This window comes from Protopterus annectens, chromosome 12.part0 (assembly GCF_019279795.1).
Source record: "Protopterus annectens isolate FY-2018-M chromosome 12.part0, PAN1.0, whole genome shotgun sequence".
Taxonomy (NCBI): Eukaryota; Metazoa; Chordata; order Ceratodontiformes; family Protopteridae; genus Protopterus; species Protopterus annectens.
In genome coordinates, this window is record NC_056746.1 from 400,888,551 (window position 1) to 400,903,180 (window position 14,630).

Below are 14,630 nucleotides of genomic sequence, written 5' to 3' on the forward strand. Positions count from 1 at the left end.
TTCTGAAAAGAATAGGATGATTTAAGTTTCTGTATTTCAATAAATGGACACCATGCTGAAAATAAGGATAAAACATAACTCATTTTCAGGAAATGCCCTTTCTGTCATTGCCGAACCAACTTACTTCTATCTTGCCTTACTCACAATCTTCTCTGTAACAGGTTTTTCCCTCAGTATCTAACAAACGTTCAGTAAAAATCTCTCATTTTGTCCTATGCAGTAATTTTGATGGGTGAATCACCTTGCACAGGTCTAGTTTTATAAAAATCATTTGGTGAAAACAACTTCTAGAAGGTGATTCTAGCTAACCTCAATAATCTTCCAAAGACCTTTAGAAGTGAGATTGCTTACAAGACATCCAAGAAAAAATAAATAAACACCAACAGGATAGAAATTAATGTCATTGTCACATAGGTAGTAGCAAATTTCACTATCACCTTCCTCTATATTCCAGACTAAAGAGCCCTCACAGAGCTATCTTCATGAGATGTAATGTAGTAGCATAACTGGAACACTTTGTAATTGTAACAGCTTTTCTTTACACTAGCATCAGCCTCTGCACTCCTTCTTCCACTTCCCTTCCCCTACACTGTCCAGGCCCCCCTGCCCCTTACTCTCTTACTCTCCCTACCTCTACTTGGCATTTCCTGTTTCCTCACTTATCTCTTCACTATCCAACTTATTCCACATACTTGTCATATTTCATCAAAACGCAGCCACTTCTACAATTAACTGCATTCCTTTCTCTCTTGCTAAGCCTTTACTAATGACTACCCCCTCACCTTCTACAGTCTCTTATCCACTTCTTGCGTAAAGCACTCCTTCTAAGTTCTTCTTACCTTGAGTACCACTTTCACACACTTCTTCAGTATAGATCATTTGTCTCATTCGGCTTGCATATCGAGTTTTAGCTGCAGCTTGCTTGTAGACTTTTATACTTCCTATTGTAAGTGAACATGTAATTCAGGTTATATTATGTATGTACTACATTGCATTTCCTTCATTGGATAGCAGCATTTGTCTTGGGTTGTGGCTGAAAAGATGGTTAACAAATTTAAAATAAATAAACACAAAAAATGTTTATAGAGCTAATATTTATCTAATAGTTCATTGATGCTGCAGAGTTATTTGATTAGTGGTCACATAGATGCTATAAATACAAAGAATCTTACATAACTCCCTTACCTTTCAGGCCTGAATTCTTCTGGCTCTGGCCAGTATTCTGGGACACGGTGTAAGGCATAAAGTGGTACCATGATGACAGTTCCCTTGGGAATGGTCACACCATTTATTTCAACAGATGTCTTGGCAACTCTTTCTACACGCCCACCATTGGGGTACAGTCTCGAGGATTCATTTAATACCATATCTAGGTATTCCATTTGCATTAAAGCATCATATGTCAAAGAAGCCTGTGAAAGTTTTAAAGAGGAAAAAAAATAAATTACACATACAGTTATACTGAGTTATGAGATGAATCCCCCCCAAAATATTGCATTTTATTAGAATGACAATTTCTGAGTCTTAAGAGATGAGCATATGATGCACTGTTGCAATTTAAATCACTAAGCAGTAATGAGGGAGGCAGCTTATCAGAACATAGGATGGGGTCTGTTTTTCTTCTATTCATCAATGACAGAATTTTTCTTGCTCTTCATTCACTTCCTTCAGGTCATGTTTGATAAGTAGGAAAATAGGGGGAATCTTCTAGAAACCTCATCTAGCCATATTACTGGGTGGCCAGCAAAACTAAGCTATCACAATGGTGTATTTTGGACATTCAGACATTTTAGAAACACAGACCAGATGAAAATAGTGCTTGCTAGGGAGTATTTTGTAAAATTAGATATGCATATATTGTTATGCATATGTAAACAAGAAAAAATTAAATGCAAAGCCAGTACTTCATTTTGGAAAAAAAAAATCCACAAAAAGTTCCTGTTAACAGACGTCTAGCATATTAATATAATTTTATTGGAGGTGTTACACCACAGAAGCTACTGAACTCGGTTTGAGCATCTTAGTACATTAAAGTTAAAATAACGTTTTCATTTGAAGTAGGCCTTCTGTTACTTGATATTTCTGGGTAATGCTTGACTACAACAGAATGTGAAATTAGATGAACTGCACTATCTGATGTAACTGTGGCATGTAAACGTAGCTGAAACTATTTTAAACCTGTAAGCTTTAAGTAAAATTCCATTTAGACTTTTGCTTCAAATTCAATTGCACCCATTCTACATTTAAAATGTTGTCTGTTCTTAAGCACACTTTAACACCCATTACAACAGCTTGAATCCGGCCTTTTTTTCCAAATCATGGTGCAGCTGGATTATACAGTACAGCAAGGGATGGGATACTCATATTTCCCTCAGAGAGGAAGGTATTGATTGTTTACGAGGACCTAAAGTGGAGCCCTGTACCTTGGATAAATGTATAACTTACCCACTTCCTTGCTGATGGTGTATCACTATTATTCAGAGTCAAAAGTACTGCTTACCTTTATTAAAAAATGCCATTGTGTAAAGAGGAATCCTTGAAGGTTTTGGCCTATGTGGAGAGATGTAAGACATCAGAGATGTTCAGAGGATGTAACACATAAACACATACCCATAATTACACATATGCACTGCGTCCTTGGAGTACAGTTCATGTGACTGAAAATGTTAATTCTGCACATTAGCATTTCATTTTGTGGGGTACCCATTTCAAATGCAAACATATTTGTAGCTGCAAATGTTTCAAGCTTATTTTATATTGCAGACTATCCACTAGTGAGGAAACAGTGACAATGTTAAATCTTAAGTTGCAGACAGGTTGATTTGTTTGTATCCATGAATAGAGGTCACTGTTTAAATGCACTCTCCACTGCCTAACAATAGCTGCAAAGCTTCCACCCTGACTCTGGAACCAGCCACAGAATCAGACTACTTTTAATGTAAATACATGCTACTAGACTTCTTTCTGAAGACTAGACATCACTGGCACAGCAGTTTAACATCAGCTTTGGAATGATTTTTAGGGAAATATCAACTACCTAATATTTATTGTTATGTCTGTGGTTTTCCCCTAGGAAGAGACCTTCCTGTTATTAGCCCTCTCAAGGCCAGCCTGGAGGAGTAGGAATGCCTTTCTTCAAAGAAAGCCTGGACAAAAAAGGGAGGCAGGCTGTGGGAGTGTTTAGAACATGGAAAAGAGGGAAGGGAAGTACCCCGCCTCGCTCTGAGTTGCTCAACATAGGTGATGGAGGGAGGGAGGGGAAACTAGTACTGCAGTAATAGTCACACCTGAGCATCTACTATTATGGTAAGTTACCTATACAAGAGTACCATGTTCTTCATGTGTATCATTACTGCAGTCAACATACAAAGGAAGATCTGTAAAGCTACTGTAGCCCAAAGGATGGGAGGTCAGCTAAGATCTAGAAGAGATCTACAGGAGCCCTTATGAATAGCAGAAGCAAATCCAGCCCAAGCACTGGACATCATATGCAGCCAATAGTGCCATGAGAATGTAAAGAAAACCACCTCTCATATGTCCTGGTAACTCCTCCCCATTCAGGAAAGCTGGCGCAGCAGCTGTAGACCAGGTGGAGTGAAATCTAAGGTTCTCCTCTGAAGGTTTACCATGAAACTCACAATGCAGTGAACAGGCCATTTGAAAATTATCTGCATGGACACTGATAATCCCTTTTCCCCAGGGGAAAGAATAGAAACAATTGGTCTAATGTCCTGGTTCCCTTGGCCCTGTCAAGACCGTATCTTAAATTTCCTGTGTACACCAAATGAATGCAGAACTCTTTTCTCCTTGTTTTGAAGAATAGGAAGGAAAACAAACCATTGAATGGATTGGTTCACGGAGGGTCTATATTAAATAATCGAACTTTCAAAAGTTCGACTGTCATATGGTCGACACCATATGATCGAACTTTTAAAAGTTCGAAAAGCTAATAAAAAAAATAAACTACACAAATAACCTACCTGAACATTTTAAGCAGGGGCAAGCCTCCCTGAACCCTCCACACCCCCCCACTCTTTAAATATACCAACTTCAAGATCGCAATACAGTGCAGAAAAGGGAACTCTTCCATTCCGCTCTGTATGAAGATCTCCAGCTCAAACTTTCAAAAATTTAATTATATGGTATTGAGTATATGACAGTCGAACTTTTGAAAGTTCGATCGTCTAATATAGAAATGTTCAAGGACACCTCTGTCACCACCGCTGACATGAAGGAGCGATTACTGGACAGAATAACTCATTCCATACAGATACACAAGAAAGGCTCTTCACAACTGAGAGCTTGGAGTTATGAAATTATACTAGATGAAGTAATTGCAACCAAATTAACTGTCTTCTAGGTGATGAACTGGAGAGACATCACTGTTATCAGATCAAACGGTGATATTGTCCACTTTTCTGGAACAAAGTTTAGGTCTTATGGTGGATCCACATGCTCATACATAATCAAACTCTACAATAAAAAGAAAAAAAGGAAAAAATGCTTCTTACACTAAAGAGTAGAACTCCAATTCCGACATAAGGTCAAAAATTTTAAAACTAGTTTTGAGGTAAATATTAAGATAGCCATAAAACATTCTTTATATTAAGAATCTTAGAAGTATCACACCTATGCATGAAGCTGATCTCAAAAGGCACCACCTATTCCATCTCTGAGGATGTTGCCAACATAGTCACAGCCAAAAATTACAGTGAATAGGTTTCCAATGCCTTCTATAAAGCCAAACACTAGGTCTACGGGTCTACAAAATGGAATGTGTACCAGAGCTATAGCCTGCTTATCTAGCACCCTGGGAAATCATCAGACTAGTGCCTCCAACCCAAAACTGAAGCGGAAAAACAAATAAACAGCTCTTCCTAGAAGATGAAGTTCAAAAAGAAAATAATCTCATGGAAGTCAAAACTATAGCAAAGAGTTTATGCAAGCTTCTTGCTACAGTTACTAACAGACTGACCTACTAAACCCATTCATTTAAGAAGCCACAATACCTGTGAATACAAATGCAGAAGTGTGATAGAGTGTGTGTGTGTGTGTGTGTGTGTGTGTGTGTGTGTGTGTGTGTGTGTGTGTGTGTGTGTGTGTGTGTGTGTGTAAATATATATGGTTCTATATCACGTAGTCAAACATTTACAATTTCGAACGACATATGGTCGAAACCATATGTTCGAATTTGTAAATGTTCGAGCGTGTGAATGGAAATCTCCGTAAGTGGAGGTTTCCATTCACTTCAGTGTGGTGCGATCTCGGAGTTGGTATATTTAAGTAGCGGGGGGTGTGGAGGGTGCAGGGGGCTTGCCCCCCCTGCATAAAACAAGTTTTACATTTTTCCGTTGTGTTTTAATTTTTTATAGGGAAGCGAAGTTCCGTAACTTCGGACATATATGTTCGAACATATGTCAGTTGAAGTTACAGCACTTCAACTACATGATATAAACCCTATATATATATATATATATATATATATATATATATATATATATATATATATATATATATATAATAAATACATATATGGTTTTGGTTTACCATCAAAATTCAGACTGTAACATTGAATGAATGGCTTCAAACTTTTGTTAAATTGAAAGTAAAATTAGCAAATGCATAATACTGATATTCGGACAGCAAATGCAGTTCAATGGTAATTTTTTCCAAAACAACGGTTATTGAAGATCAGCTTTAACATGATTCAAAATATTGGCATAAGAACACTTTTATTTTCGATATTTTATTTCGGCGGCATGATTAAACAAAAAAGTGCATTTCCAGATTTTGACAGTAAACACACACACATATATATATATATATATATATATATATATATATATATATATATACACACACACACACACATATATATATATATATATATATATATATATATATATATATATATATATATATCTCCATCCATTCACCCACAACCCCTTTTCCCATTTTTGCACAAAAATGTCATAATTATCTCAAGCCAAAGTGTACACTGCCAGGTGGCTAACCCTGCCGCAGTAGTTCATCCATACCCCTACTTGTACACCCACTTGCTCCAAGGGCAGTATAGGGTGTCCAATCCACTTGCTGCATATCTTTGGAGTGTGGGAAGAAACCGGAGCAGCCAGAGGAAACCCATATGACTACAGGGAGGACATGCAGACTCCACACAGAAGGTACTCCAGCTGAGAATCAAACTGGAGAAAGTACAGTTGTGTACACTTACCATAAATGTAGATGTTAGAGTGTATTCACTGTTGCAGTCATTACATTTGGGTAATCTGCTGGCAGGTTGCCCTCAGTCAGCCTGAATTCCAAAGTCTTGGGTCCTGCATTGGTTGCTCTCTCCTCTTCCATGACATCAGGTCATCAGGGGTATAAAACATGCAGCTGATGCCATTTTCTTTAGTTTTTCTTGCTCCCGATGTCAGGTGCCCCCAAAAAGGTAGCAAAAAAAAAAAATATATATATATATATATATATATATATATATAAATATATATACATGCAACAATATAAACTTTACCTTCATCTACAAGCAAATACACCACATAGGCTGTAGAAGATAGAGAAGGAAAGATAAACTCCAGAATGACAGTGGGATGGCGGGAGGGTAACCTGGACTGCAACAGTGAATACACTCGAACATGTACATTTATGGTAAGTGTACACAACTGTACTATGTTCTTCGTGTTTCACTGTTGCAATCATTACATTTGGGTAGAATCCCAAAGCTATCGTTGGGGGGCTGGTGCTAAACAGCATTAGGAGCGGCTATGAGGCCCTGCAGAACTGCAGTGGCAAAGCCTGCTCTGGATTTAGAGTAAAGAGGCAAATGATAATGCTTTATAAAGGTGTGAACAGAACTCCAAGTAGCAGCCTCTAGAATGTCTTTGGTTGGTACTCCCCTTAGAAAGGCTGCTGAAGTAGCTGCACCTATGGTGGAATGAGACCTAATGCCCTTGAGCGCAGGTTTACCATGGTGTAAGTAGCAGAAACGTATGCAGTGGCTTATCCACTTTGAAATTGTCTGCTTTGAAGTAGCCTTGCCCTCTGATCCTGCAGCATATGTCACTAGTAATTGGTCAGTTTTTCTTAGAGCTTTAGTCCTGCTTAAGTAGAATCTTAGTTGTCTGTGTACGTCCAAGGAATGCAGAGTTCTCTCCCATTTGTTCTGCAGATTTGGATAAAAGTTTGGCAGATGAATTGTTTGGTTAAGAGCCACACTGGAAACCACCTTAGGCATAAAAGTAGGATGTGTCCTCAGAGATACCCTGTCTGGGTAAAATATGATAAAAGACTCTATAGCCATGAGGGCCTGTAGCTCTGAAACTCTTCTTGCTGAAGTAATTGCTAGTAGCAGAGCTGTTTTCCATGATAAGAACTTTATATCAGCGGTAGCAGCTGGTTCAAATGGAGGCAGGGTGAGCTTTTCCAACACATAATTGAGGTCCCATGCAGGCAATGGTGATCTTCTAGGAGGCCTTAAATTTTTTGCTCCTCTAAGATACTGCTTTAGTAAAGGATGAGAAAAGATTGGTGGCTCTGTATTGTAATGAGCCGAAATGGCAGAGGCATGGATTTTAATTGATGAGAAAGATAGGCCTTTATCAAGCATCTCAGTTAAGTATTGCAATATCTGAGGAATATTTGGTTCTGCTATATCAGTTCCTTGTGCATGATTCCAAGCACAAAATCTCTTCCATTTGTCAGCATAAGATTTTCTAGTACTAGGCCTTCTGGCTTCCAAAATGCCATCCATCACAGCTTTACTGAGAGGTGTTGTTTGTATGAGTATATGATCAGCCATGCTGCCAGGTTCAGAGTCTGTAGTTGATTGTGTAGGATCTGATTGTTTTGCTAGGACAGTAGTTGTGGTCTTTGAGGCAAGGTCCAAACTGGGTATTGAGACAAGTTCCTTAGGATTGGGTACCAATATTGGCAGGGCCAGTCCGGGGCAATTAGTATCATCTTTGGTTTATCTTTACGAGGACATTGGGGAGAATAGGCAGAGGAGGAAAGGTGTAAACTGATAGGTTTTTCCAACTGAAGGATAGGGCGTCCACTTTCCATGCTTGTCTGTGATAAGTCCTTGTGCAGAATCTTTTCAATTGATAATTTTGAGGAGAGGCAAATAGATCTATGTCTGGGCTTTCCCATTTCTGTGTTATCATGCTGAAGACTTGTGGATTTAGTTTTCACTCGTGAGGGTCCATAAGGTTTATGCTTAAATCATTTGCCAGAGTGTTTTGTTTTCCTGGCAGGAATTGAGCTTGAAGATGTATTTGTTAGGTCAAAGCTGTGTTCCATAGTGCCATTGCTAATCTGCAGAGGGGGTATGAGTGTGTGCCCCCTTGCTTGTTTATATACTACATGACTGTGGTGTTGTCCGTCTTTATCAGTAGTTGTCCTGGATGACGTAAGTCCTTGAAGGCTGTTAGGGCATTTTGAACAGCTAGCATCTCTTTCTGGTTGATATGCAGATGCATTTGTTTTGGTGACCAGATGCCTTGAATGCATCTTCCTGCCATGTGGGCCCCCCAGGCATAATCTGATGCATCTGTTGTCATGGTTTGGCTGGCAGGGAGTAGAGTGAATGGCCGTCCCATGTTTTGGTGACATGCCTTTGCCCACCATTGAAACCTGTTGCAGGCAGGGAATGAGAGGAATCATTGTTTCCAGACTGTGAGAATGTTGACTCCATAAACTTTTTAGGTACCATTGAAGTTTCCTCGTATGCAGTCTTGCATATGGAATCAGTAGTATGCAGGATGCCATGAAGCCCAGAGCTTGCAGAATTTGTCTTGCAGAAGACTGGGCTTTTGTTCCCATCAGTTTGAAGTAAGTAGTCAGTTGCCTTTGCTTGTCTGGCATGAGGTAAGCAATCTGGGCAGTTGTATTCAAGCTTGCACCCAGGAATGTTACCTTTTGAGAGGGTACCAGTTGTGATTTCTTTTCATTTATTGTGTACCTTAGGCATGTTAGAAGCCTTTTCACAAATGCCATGTGTCGAAGAAGAGTGTCCTTGTTCTCTGCTTGAATGAGACAGTCATCTAAGTAAGGATAAATTTGTATACTTCTTTGTCTGCAAAATGCAATTACTGGTGCCAGGCACTTTGTAAAGACCCTGGGCACAGTAGATAAGCCAAAGGGCAGTGTAGAGAATTGGTAATGCATTAAGCCAGCCTTGAATCTGAGGCATCTTCTGCATGATTGTCTTATTGGGACATGCAGGTATGCCTCTTTTAGGTCTAAAGTCACCAGCCAAGCATTCTTGCCCAGCATAGGCAGAAGTTGCTGCAAAGTAAGCATTTTGAATTTTGGAATGTCCAGTATGTGTTCAAAATCGATAAATCCAGTATTGGCCGCCAGGCCTTGTCCTTTCTGGGTACCAAGAACAGTCTTGAGTAAAAACCTTGTCCTTTTTCCTGTTGTTTTACTGTCTGAATGACCCCCATATCCATGAGGGACATAACCTGTTTCTGTGCCTCTGCCCATTGATTTTTTTTGGCAGATCTGGCAAACCATTTCCCATTGGCAGAGTGTGGAAATGGAATCTGTATCCCTGTGATATGATGTTTAGTACCCACTTGTCCTGGGTTATTAACTGCCAATTTTGAGCAAAAAGTGCTAATTTTCCCCCTATGGGTGCTGCCAAAAGATAAGTGCTTGGTGAGGGCAGAGGGAAGTCATTGTGATTGCTTTCTGTAGGTTTGCACTTTATCTCCTCCAGATTTGGAGGTGGAAGCGCCCCATTGCTTTGACCTGTATGAATCTTGTGCCTGGTATCTGGAACCCTTAGGGCATCTGGATTTGCCCCTTTGAGCTCTGTCTGACACAGGAAAGGACCAATTTTTGGTAGGCCAGTGTCTACTGAATCTTGGTGGCTGCACTTGTAAGAAGTCTTTAACAGTTTGCATAGACTTAGCTTTGTCTTCCATTTTCTTTAAAACCTCTTCTGCCTTAATACCAAACAGAGAATCATGCTGTAAAGGTGCATCTAGAAATTTAGCTTTAACCTGATCAGGTAAATTTTGTTCCTTTATCCAGGCATGCCTCCTAATCACAGATCCAGTAACTGCGGCCCTGCAGGAGGCCTCTAATGAATCAAAACCACATTGCAAAGTATGCTTTCCAACTTGTTCAGCTGCATGCAATGATTCCTGCAATTCTTTATTTTCTGCACATTCTGAAATCAACATCATTTTCTGTTTCAGCAATCCCATAACATGTTGTTGGTACTTAAGCATATGAAATTGACAGTTTAAGGCCCTGATTGCCAAGGTTGCAGATTTATAAACCTTTTTTCCCCATCTGTCCAGTGCCCTTGAATCTCTGTCAGAGGGGGTAGGATTTTTTGCTGTTGAGGCCTTAACTCCCTTTGGACCCTGTGAAATAGTTTCAGGATCAGCAGCAGGGTTTCTAAATAAAAATTTATGTGAGTCAGGGACCCTGTAATATCTGTCAGGCTTACTGGGAGTTGGAGGTAAGGAGTCAGGGGACAAGCTTGACTCCGAAAACACATCATCCACAATGTCTAAAACAGGAAGAATGGCTAAAGGCCTGTGCTGAGGGAGAAGAAAATCCCTGAGCCTCTTTTTTGATTCTGAGAAGTCTTGACTCTCCCAGTGAAAATGCTCCCTCAAAGTATGCAAGGTGTCTCCAAATGAATACTCCTCAGGAGGAGATGCAGATGGAATAGACTGCTCAGCATCAGAATCCTCATAGGGAGGTATAGATAATTCCTGATCAGAAGAGGAATCAGAAGAAATAGAAACCTGATCTGAAGATTCATAATCAGTGTCTTGCCTAGGCCTCTTATCTGGAGGAGGATGGGTACCCCTGATCAAGGTAATAAGGTCTTCAGCCATTTTGATCATCTGTTTTTTAGGCATAGAGGTGTGTGCACGTGGCTCATGCATCAGTTTTTTATTTTTAAAAGTTGCTTTTGTCTTTGGTTTTGCAGCTGTCGTCGGTTTGATATACAAATGTCAAGATCTGAATACAGCCTCAGAAGCCGGTGCCTGCTCAACGGTTCTGGACCCATCTGAGGGAGATACATCCATCATTCCAATACCTTGAGTATCTTTCGGCATGCCAGACTCCACATGGGTGTCGGTAGAGGCCTGCGACTCGAAGGTAGCGGGTATCAGGGGCTGCGAAAGCACCTCATTGAGTACCGGCGAATCAGCGACTGGCTTAGGAGAAGCTTCATCATCGGTTTTGGATCTCGACTGCCTTTCTCTGTCCTTTTCTTTGCATTTTTTATGTACTTCGGTAGCTGGATTGCTATCCAACGACATTTCTGGGTTGTTAAATCTATTTCCAAAATACTTTGATGCAAAAATATACCGACGCTTAATAGTGCATTGGTTAAATCTAGCACAAAACTGACAGCCAGGCACATTGTGATCAGGGCCTAGGCAAGGAATAAAGTATAAATGGAAATCCTTAAGAGGTATTTGCTTCCCACAAGTAATACAATTATTAACTTTTTCTGACATCTGTAAAAAGCAAGAAAAAAGTTTCCTCAACGGGGTACTTAGCTTTAGTGAAGACTTCGGTTCTGAAACTCAAACTTGAATATTTCAGTAGTTGGCTGACCAGCACTTGCGAAATGCTTCTGATTCGGGAACCGCATGGCAAGAAAAACTAAAGAAAATGGCATCAGCTGCATGTTTTATACCCCTGACGACCTGACGTCATGGAACAGGAGACAGCAACTGATGCAGGACCCAAGACTTTGGAATTCAGGCCGACTGAGGGCAACCTGTCAGCAGATTACCAAATGTAATGACTGCAACAGTGAAACATGAAGAACATCCTCTTGCTGTGAACGACAATGCTAAGAACGACAACGCTAACCTGTGCACCACCGCAGCCACCTATCTCTCTGTATATGTATATATATATATATATATATATATATATATATATATATATATGTATGAGTGTATATATTTTCATTGAAGAGTGTTTTTCTCAATGAGGATGGAGCCGATGCAGGTGATCAAAAATCATCTGTTTGAAAAATACCATCTTTTTATGTTACAGATCATGGTACAGTTGGGATTGGGGAATGTGCCCTTTCCCCACTGTAGTGCGATCTCAGAATTAGAATATATAATTAGCAGGGGGCCTGCATTTTAGTGACATTAGGTGTTGTAGAGAAGCACCCTATATAGATACTCACTAAAACACAACCGGGGCATTTTTTTTTTGAGAATCGATGATGTGGACACCCTAAATACTCATAAATTTATGTTTAATAAAATTCTTAACAGAAAAAAAAACATGCTTGGGTTGTTAATTTGGATGCTTTATATGCACCAGGTTTAAAGGAATCCAGTCCCTGCACTTCTGTTTTTTTCTGATTAACATATGATATAATGGCATATATTTTGGATATTATTGCATTAGTAAAAGTTACTATTTACCTGAAATCTATTATACTGCTTTTATTTCAGTTTATAGTTTTGTATCGCTATGCTTTTGGATGTTGTGTCTTTCGGCTTTTCCTGGTTAGGTGTCGCCACAGCGGAACTCCGGTCCGCTAATGATTGGTAGTTCATTTTTACGTGCCGAGTTACCAGCTCTGACGCACAACCTTCAACAAAGGTACGCCCATTCACGCATGTCTCCACGCAGAAGATGCTCTAGCTGAGAAACGAACCGGACAGCATCTTACTGTGAGGCGACAACGCTACCGCAGCACCACCACCGCGGATATCGCTATGCTTTTGAATAGGGTGTACATATTCATTTTTTTGTCCACCAGCTGGCAAGGACTATTTTTTTCTTGTTTGCAATATGTATAGATATTATTATTATTATTTCTATTTTTTTATGTTTGTTTGGTTAAGTGCTGGAGGTTCTATTAGGTGGTATGTGCTTTGCTTTATGTTATACTATATATTTGCTTTGACATAGACTGGTTTTGGGTGTATGCATTTTTCTCCTTTGTCCTCCAGATGGCGAAGTTTCTTTATCTACTTTCTGCAGTACACATTCCTGTAATAAAAACATTTAGTTTTTTATTACAACTTATTATTTGAATATAGTACGTCCATACATACAAACATATATCATATATATTTTCTCCCTTTAAAATACCATTTGTAGTCATCTATATTATTTTAATTAAATTATATAATTTTAGTCAAAATAGATAACTTGACGTCACCTTTTTTAGCAAGGGAAGTTTGGTTTGATTTGATCACATGGTGCTGCAAAAACTTATATAACCTTCTATTTTGTCTTAATGCTAGACTTTACAGAAGAGGCCACACAAGTGGAGAAACCATGTTCTGCTATTTATTTTTTTGCTTTATTCATATTTGACTAAACAACACAATCCTCTACCCACCCTCCCTATATCAAAACCAAATACTCTGCTCACAGTCTTTCCTTTTTCATCAGTGCCGACCTCCTATGTAAAAAGCCTTCTATTGAAACTTAAGACTACAAACCTTGCAGCTGACAATCTCCCCTCTGAATACCTAAAAATAGCAGCAGAAGCCCTAGCTTACCCAGTCTCTACCTTAATTAATCAGTCCTTATCAGAAAGCTACGTCCCCACACTGTGGAAAATATCCCACACCATTCCCCTCCATAAAGGTGGCTCCTCCACTGAACTTTCCAATTACCTCCCCATAGCCATCCTTTCTCCACTTTCCAAGATACTTGTGAAATGCATCCATTCTCAAGTCTTAAGACTACCTCTTAGCTAATAACCTCCTCTCCATCACCCAGCATGGCATCAGGCCATACCACAGCACTGCTACTGCCTTGCTCTCTTTCACTAATGCTATCCTTCATCATAAAAATAATGGCCTGTTCTCCTCTGCTATATTTCTGGATCTATCCAGGGCTTTTGACATGGTCTCACACAAACTGTTAATCTCTGTTCTCACTAACCTATCCTTTTCCCAATCAGCTACTGATTGGTTTCACAGCTATCTAACTGGCCGCCAACAATCAGTTGTCTGACATAATGACCTATCTCCTCGGCTTCCTTTAACACTCTGTGTTCCCCAAGGCTCCATCCTTGGTCCCCTACTATTCTCACTCTTCACCAAAGATTTATTCACAGCCACCAAGCATGCTTCTCTTATACAGTATGCAGATGACTCCACCTTCATCTGCTCAGCCCCAACTATACCTAAACTTCACAAGATCACACAGGAAGCTTTTTCATCTGTAGAAAACTGGCTATCTCATGCCCAGTTATTACTCAACCCAAGCAAGACTAAACTCCTTATCTTCCAACCCACTAAATCAAACCCAATTATCCCCCACTTTAATATTCTAGCCAAAGACAATATCGTCATCTCCTCAACAGAACACACCAAACAACTTGGTGTTGAGACTGATAACAATCTCAGATTTGACACTGACATTTCTCTTACCATAAAAATGTTTCACAAAAACTAGGTGCATTGTACAGAAACAAACAATTCCTCACCAAGACAGCCAGAATTTCTGCTGCCAATTCCCACCTAATCTCCACTTTACTCTACGCCTCTCCTACACTTACCTACTTTAGACAAACAGACCTAAATAAGCTCAAGGCTTGCTACAATAAAATTACTAAGTTTGCCACTGGTGCATCTTATCGCAGCCAC

At 39.7% G+C, this 14,630-nt stretch overlaps 1 protein-coding gene across 1 annotated transcript in view; it reads right to left on the bottom strand.

The window, feature by feature from the left end:
• Positions 1-14,630, bottom strand: part of LOC122816603 (cytochrome P450 3A56-like) — a 262,199-nt gene that overhangs the window by 54,824 nt on the left and 192,745 nt on the right. Inside the window, exon 11 of the mRNA XM_044089504.1 lies at positions 1,186-1,412. Coding sequence (XP_043945439.1) covers positions 1,186-1,412 — 227 coding nt within the window. The remainder of the gene's footprint in view (positions 1-1,185; positions 1,413-14,630) is intronic.